This window comes from Sardina pilchardus, chromosome 15 (genome assembly GCF_963854185.1).
Source record: "Sardina pilchardus chromosome 15, fSarPil1.1, whole genome shotgun sequence".
NCBI classification, from domain to species: Eukaryota; Metazoa; Chordata; class Actinopteri; order Clupeiformes; family Clupeidae; genus Sardina; species Sardina pilchardus.
In genome coordinates, this window is record NC_085008.1 from 28,501,029 (window position 1) to 28,508,524 (window position 7,496).

The 7,496-nt window shown below is 42.0% G+C and overlaps 1 protein-coding gene across 1 annotated transcript; it reads right to left on the reverse strand.

The window, feature by feature from the left end:
- LOC134102033 (tissue factor-like) lies at positions 1–4,412 on the reverse strand. The gene is made up of 6 exons (XM_062555982.1): positions 4,208–4,412; positions 3,958–4,072; positions 3,175–3,362; positions 2,714–2,895; positions 2,024–2,192; positions 1–526 (listed from the first exon to the last, which is right to left on the reverse strand). The coding sequence occupies exons 1-6, from the start codon at positions 4,269–4,271 to the stop codon at positions 372–374; spliced, it is 873 nt and encodes a 290-aa protein (XP_062411966.1). The 5' UTR covers positions 4,272–4,412; the 3' UTR covers positions 1–371.
- Positions 4,413–7,496: the final 3,084 nt, after the last annotated feature.

Genomic DNA, 7,496 nt, shown 5'->3' on the forward strand with positions numbered 1-7,496 from the left:
TGGTGGTACCAGTCAGATACGTTTTAATAGTGCAAAACTTTCAACATTGTACAAAACACTACAAAATGCTGGAACATATAGCTGATTTTCATCAATAAATAAATCATATTTCACAAAAAAATATTAAATAAATTACTTACATATAAAAGTACATCTATCTTTAAAAAAATATCTTAACCCTCATCTGCGGACCATGTTCCCCACTCCCCCGACAGAAAGTGGAAAGTCTGGAGCGAACACATTGTTTCACAGAAACTGTCAGGTGTAAAAATGCAAGAGGGCTTCTCCCAAAGAGAGGAGTGTGGACCAGCCACACTCCACAAAGTGCTGTGCAAGCCTCCCAGACTTGGATTCGTCCCCAGCAATGCGTTCTATACAGCAGTCGTTGTTGTCCCCAATGCGCCTTCGACCTTCAGCTGCTTGGAGAACCGGGCCCTCTTGCAGCACAGAATGATCGTGACGATCAGGAGAATAAGGATGACCAAGAGGATGGCCGCACCCCCTGCTAACACGTACCAGCTGACTTCTGTGGTGGAGAGAGAATCAAATTCAAAGATGCTTTATTAGTGTGACATAGACGGAGAGATACGGTGTTGTCACAGCACGTAGAACAATAAAACAGCACATGAACTGAACTTGTGCTATCCCATTGAAAGATTGAAAACATTGAGGACCAGGAGGACAAGATTGTCTTTTGTCTTTAGTCTTGTTAATCTCCTGCTGCTTTACAAGATTTCAAATATAATATAATACAGGGCTGATTTCCATTTCCATATGGAAGATAAGACTATGCTATTCTGGCAAGAGGTTGGTGATAATTCAGCTCAACAGCCAATAAAATCACAGTCCCCCCTTACTCTTGCAACAATGTGTTGATGGCCTGGAACTGTTTACGGCACTGTTGCTCCGAGTCACTGTGTTTGTTTCCCCCTTACAGAGCTAGAACTGTTTGTTTCCCCTTTACAGAGCTACGACTGTTTGTTTCCCCTTTACAGAGCTAGGCCTGTTTGTTTAAAGAGCTTGCACTGTATGAACGCTGAGGACTGTCCACGAGGTAGCTGAATTTCATAAAAAGCCTGTGCCTTTAACCATTCTGGCTACTGTTCCTGGGTTCTTGTAGCTAACATGTGTGTGGAGAGTGTAGGCGACTCTAGGCATGACAGAGAGAGAGCCTCTGAGTTCCACAGCTGTGGTGTGGAACCCCTCAGGGCCTCTGCTCTGACTCCCCCTCATTTGAGGCTCCTAAGGACTCAGCGAACCGCAACTTATGGGAAAACAGAGGGGATTGGAATGTACCAGACCCAAAATGCTAGCACAGCTTCCTAAATATATCCTCAGGACATTCCCATAGCGGATTGAAAGATCACCAGAAGTGTGGAAGAAAAAGGAGGGCTTAGGAAGCTCTCCATCACATCGTAGACTAAGGTGTGCAGTAGCCGTCAACGTCAAGCTTGTGGTGACCAGATGTGACACCAGCTTTCCATAGGAAAATATTGTTGCTTACAGCAGTCTTTTTGCTGGTTAATCGTACAGTACATATACTGTATCAGCTGTTCCTAAATACTGGTCCGCTTCTACTAAATCCCCTTTAGGAGCAAAAAGCAGAGGAGTATTTTAAGATCTTAAACTGAATTTAATTTGTCTGAGAGTCTGAGACAATAGGATATTTTTCATTAACTGAACTGAAGAAATATGAGACCATTATCCAAATCTTATTTTGTTTTAAGTAATAAAGGCACTCTGTTTAATCAACTTCTTCAATTAATTAAACATGGCAATTAACTCAAAGCACATGGGCCTATGTGATGCGGCCATGTTGGCTTTCTCTTTCAAATCTTAAATTGAATTTATACAATTTCCTTTCCTCTGGATTAGTGCTGATTATTGAGCAATTTAACAAAATATGCCAAACAATTGGAACTATTATAAGGTTTAAAACTTGACTGATTTAAAATGATGCATCATGTTTTGTCCTATTTCTCAAGAATCGCTAAGAGAACAGACCAGATGTGGTGCTGCTTACCCTCAAAGAAAGATGGCGTCTTCGGAGGCCAACAGACGGGAAGGGACCATGTACCCATCTGATTCTGCGATTTGCGGGATTTGACGTACGCAGCCACAGAGAAGCAGTAGCTCACGCCCTCCTCCAGCTTCTTAATCTCCACCACATTACTGTGGTTCTGAGTCTTGCTCTAAGGATACAGAAAGATAACACATTTGTTAGACACACGAACATGTGACAAACACACACACACACACACATACATACAAACATGTACCTCACTCAAGCTTTTGGGTGACACCAACACAGCTTTGTGTGTTTGGCACAGGCAAACTCGGCTTGTGAGGAACATAACTCACTAGAAACGTACAAACCCGGCACCGTTTGTTCCGATTAGGCAATACCACGGAGATGATCCATAGTCACAATGGCACCGTAGACAAGTGAAAACATTATAATTATAACCACAGGCTTGGATATTGTGGTGATATAGTGAGTAATCGCCTAAGATTAGAGTCACACGTACACAACATCTTGGTTGTAAAACGATTACACCATATCATTTCCGAGACCCAAGAGTAACACAGTGTATCTTTACGCCCAAGTAGAGGCGTTGTGGTTGGTGTTGAGGATATCAGTAAACATAACAATCGGTGATACAGCAATAAAACATAATACAAACTCAATTCCTCAGTAAAAATGACAACCTACTTTTCCTGTGCTTCCAGCTTTGCTGTACTGGACTTTGTACATCAGGTCACGCGTGAAGATCTCTCGGATGTTCACCGGGCGCCCATTTCTCTTTATGGCCGTCAGGGGATCTTGGATGTGGAGCTCCATCTTAGTCTTGTCCTCATTCTGAACCACCTTAAACTTCGGACTTCCTATTTTTGCTGTCAGGGGGGAATAATACAGACATACACTGGTCAGGTCATCTGAGGTCACAGGAGATGAAATCTTCAAAGAACAGCGTTTGACCTGAACCCTAAAATCGTTACTCAGTAATGCCTGTTCACATTATAGGATGTTCCATAATATACAATATTTACTGACTTGCCATTATCATCACTTCTTTAAAAAAATGTTTTAAAAAAACCTGCATAGTCTTGGTCAACATGAGTACACCTGAAGAAGACTTATGCTGTGGGTTGAAAGACAAAGCAAGCACGTACTTTCTTCATAGGGGCAGAAGTGAGGTGCTGAGGTGTATGGGAGCTCCACGATGTCTTCTCTTGCTGAGGGCAGGGGCTCCGAGATCACGTCAGCAGTGTAGGTGTTTCTCACGTCCTCCATCTTATCGGTCAGGTCACACTCCGTCTCCCGCGTTAGGATGCAGTGCAGGGTCTTGTCCTCACCCAGTCTGTGGTTAAAATGGACAACTTCAGACTCAAATAGGCCATACTTCAGGCCAGGGGCGCTGACACAAAATGTGGGCCCTATGACAGACAATAATTCAGGGCCCCCGATAATAATATATTATAGGTGCTATAACCCCCAGACTCAAGGGCTCCCCTGCTTCAGACTCAGAAAAGTAGTCTGACTACTTGCCCATGTGTCTCCAAAAACGCTGTCCTTAAAAACAACCTTCCAGGTGGTTTAACTACAGCAGTTTTGCATTATAATGGAAGCATCCTAATTTTGTATCGTGGAGGCTGTGGAGGCTGTGGAGACTGATGTAACTGTTACCAAAAGTCTGTCAAGCTGATTAATGGTATCTGACAACGTTGGAAATGACTGATGAAGTTGATGTACTGTCGACAACTTTATCAGTAAAATGTAGCAAATAGAAAACATCTGGAATCCTGCATTCAGCGCTGAAGTAATTAACATTGGAGGAGCACAAGCAGCCTCCCCTCCAATATTACTACTGGTGCTGAGAATATTTGGTTGTTTATCTATATATGTGTATGTGTGTGTGTGTGTGTGTGGGGGGGGGGGGGGGGGGGTAAACCTACCTGGAGTACTGCACGCTGTAAGAATAGTTTGTGGGTTTGGGACTCCAAGTTAAAATTGTCTTAAAGTTAAAGGAAGACCACGCTACATTCTGTGCCCGAGGTGGATAATCTTCACCTATGGTAGAAACAGGAGAAAGGTCATTCTCGTTGAACTGCTGGTCAAATTTCTATTATATTTGTTGTGAGAACCTAAAGACAAGCAAACTCGCATTTTCCACTGTCATGAGTAAAATGATTCTGCATAACTCACCTGAAATCGCGGAGATGAGAGCCAACGCGAGGACAGCTACGTTTCCCAATGCTGCGATAAACATGTCAAATTAATATTCCAAACGTCAATTCGAAGAAAAAAACGTATTTGTCGTGCTTGATTGAGGTCCTTCAGATACATATACTGTTCAGAAATCTAAGCGAAAGCGGTATTAGCGCTGGATTTATTACCATGGCTGCGTGCAGCCCCCGACGGGAGCTCGTGACTCAGTTGGAGATTCCAGCCCTCATTGCCAGCGCAAACCCATATAAGGTCATCCGGCAATATTCTTGCACATAACTGCTAAATTCAGCATAAAGGAAAATATGAACAAGTACAAAACCTAAACAAATACTTTTAAAAAAACACTTTATTTCAGGGAAAACATATAGGCTACCATTAATGTGTGTAATTATGTAGCCTATTAGTGCTCAGCAATGCACATGTCTTTATTGAACTCTTCCATACTGGTAATCAGTCATTTATTCTTACAAATCCTTAATAAGCAACCAATTGATCTTGATCGAAGGGTACTACTGGTAGACCTATATAATAGTAGCCTAGAGTTCACTGTCTGAATGTGACTTTTAGTGACAGAATAATACCATATTAAGACCATGTCTTAGAAGGGTCTAGATATTCTCTTTTGATCCATGATGACCTTATGAAGACCAACTAGTTGCTTATCCAGAGTCTAATTCACCTATTGAGCAAGAATAAGAAATTGTTGAAAAAAGACCCACTGAATGTACTGACAGCCTACTACAGACCTTATATTGAGCACTAATACACTTGTGGGTTATGTTACAATGGCTTACATGCAGGGACGGACAAAAAAACGAGTATTTGGCCCAAGTGGCCCTCAAATCAGTCAAGCACACCTAATTGATCGGGCACACCCAATTAAATCCTTGCATTAACCTTAATGTTTTCAACTGAGTATCACAGAGGCTGATCAGAGGTAGCCATGGTGGAGCACATTATTTCCACATTCAAGTAGGCTATAGGCCTACAAGCAATTATGAAAGAGGAGTTTCTGCTAGAATTCAAAGTATAATTTCAAATGAATCAATACAATCAAACTAAGTATAAAATGTATGTATAAAATTGATAGCTGCACCAAAACAAGTACCTAGAGCTATATTATTATGGTGGGCTAGACCTTATTGTCATTTATACCAGTTACCACTATCAACTGCAACAACACAAAATAAACAGAGCAACTTTGTTACCTGTTGCTGGAAATATTTTGTTCCTGAAGTGAATGTTACTGCTCAAAAAATCTCAAATCCCCATGCACAGCAAAGTGATCCTTTTTTCTTACTTATTTACTTACTCAAAAGATGAACATGATGATGGAGAATTGCCATGACAATATAGTAGAGTTAGTGTAATGTGTTGACTGATTGACACAGGCCCTAATCCTTAACTTATTATTGATGCTGCCCTTCTGTGTCTATGCGAAACACTTTCAACAGTCACTGTGCTTGTACGAGTTTTATGCTCATCTTTTCACATTTTCAACATATTTAGGTGGCAGATACAATGGTTGGCGTGTCACAATGCTCTGTCCGGCCGTTCTGTCTATTTCCAATTGTTCGCTATAACCTAATTTTGTGAAGCACTTTGGGTTGCATACATTAAAAATGTGCTATAGATAAAGACTTACTTAACCTATTTACTTACAGTAGGCTACTATCGGGGTGTGTTGATTGCCTAAAACTGGATTGTTGAATTCAGAAATAACTGACTGACCATTTTATGAGGACTGCACTTCTCATGAAATCAACACCCAGTCTTGATTGTTGCATATAATCTCAAGCAGTTTGCGTCAGAGTGAAAAATGCCCTGGTCAGATGTTGCTAGCAGACAGAGCAATGAGCATTGAATTGCTGTACTTCACTGTAAATGTTGCAGCAGTCATGGCAGGCAAAATTATTTGTGATTATCAAAAACTTTTACAGTCAACATTTCTTTCATTTAGAACACGGAACTTCCAAAGCCAAATGGATGAACTCCATCCCTCTTGTCCGGTGAATCAGACACTTCCAAAAAATCTTCGCTGATGGGAACAAATATGTTGCCAGAAGTGTGATTCCCTCCCTAAATGAGTGTGTTTTGTTTAGAATAACAGTTTCAGACTAACTGTTGCCTCACACTGACTGAGCAAGCAGACTGACTGTCATGAGAACAGGAGACGAGGATGTGTTGTTTTATGAAACTTCAGTCTCCCATGGTAACCAGCATGAGCTGGGGGCCTTGTGAGCTGGCGAGTGATCTGAGAGAACAGTGCTCAGGGTCCTAAAATCCGGTGGGTTGCTGCTGTAGCCACATAAACACACGCGCGCGCGCACACACACACACACACACACTCACAGAGAGTGTGCTTTAGATCTTGCGTACCCCCATTATCTTGAGTTTACACACACACACACACACACACACACACACACACAAACACATGCACACACAAACACATGCACGCACATACACACACACATGCACAAACAGGCCCAAGGAAAGAGAGAGGGGCTTCATCATGCCAACCAAACCATGCATATTTTTCCAAAGAGCTGGTTGGTAGTGTTTGGTATGCATGTCCGTGGCTCTGCGGTGGAGGGCCTGTGAGGAGTCTCCTTGAGGGCTGATTATTCCCTGCTGGGCTGTGAGGGGCTGGCAAAGGCATCGCCTGCCCCGTCACTCCCTCTCACGCCTGCCAGAACAGCGCTGTAATGTTTATGCAACAAAGCAGCACAACTAACTGTGGTTGGACGAAATCTCCAAAGCTATCTCAAAAAGCTATCCAAAAAATCTATGAGCTCATTTTCTGCTAACCTGTTTAGTGTAAACTAAGATACGATTTTCATACAAAGTGTACAACGGATTATAGATGTGTCTCCATAACATGTCCTTCTCACCACTGAAGAGCAACTGAAACTGGCAGTCTCAGGATCAACCCCTTGTCCCCTGATCAACCAAACAAAATAAGCAGATTCAGGAATTTATAAGCACTTGTTTTTTTTTAGTGTGTTTTGGATACATCACAAAGAGCCTTTTTACGAGGCATGCATGCACGAGCATAATCTCCTAGGAATGGTATTTGTCCACATCTGTAACCCCATCTGAGCCAGTCTTGTAAACAGAGACAAGGGCCTTATATCAACGCTCTGCTCCCTTTAGAGCAACAATCACAAGTTTCTGAAAAGAGACATAACATAACCTACAGACATAACCTACAGTAAGAGGACAGGAATATCATTACGTTTCCACAGGTTGACTAAAGGAGGTT

Bases quoted from the DNA above. Each gene is read 5' to 3' on its own strand.
- LOC134102033 (XM_062555982.1), bottom strand. From the start codon at position 4,271: ATGTTTATCGCAGCATTGGGAAACGTAGCTGTCCTCGCGTTGGCTCTC. The intron at 2,896-3,174 runs GTACGTGCTTGC...CCCCCCTGACAG, and splicing joins CTTCTGCCCCTATGAAGAAA to CAAAAATAGGAAGTCCGAAG. The intron at 2,193-2,713 runs GTAGGTTGTCAT...CTGTATCCTTAG, and splicing joins AAGCTGGAAGCACAGGAAAA to AGCAAGACTCAGAACCACAG.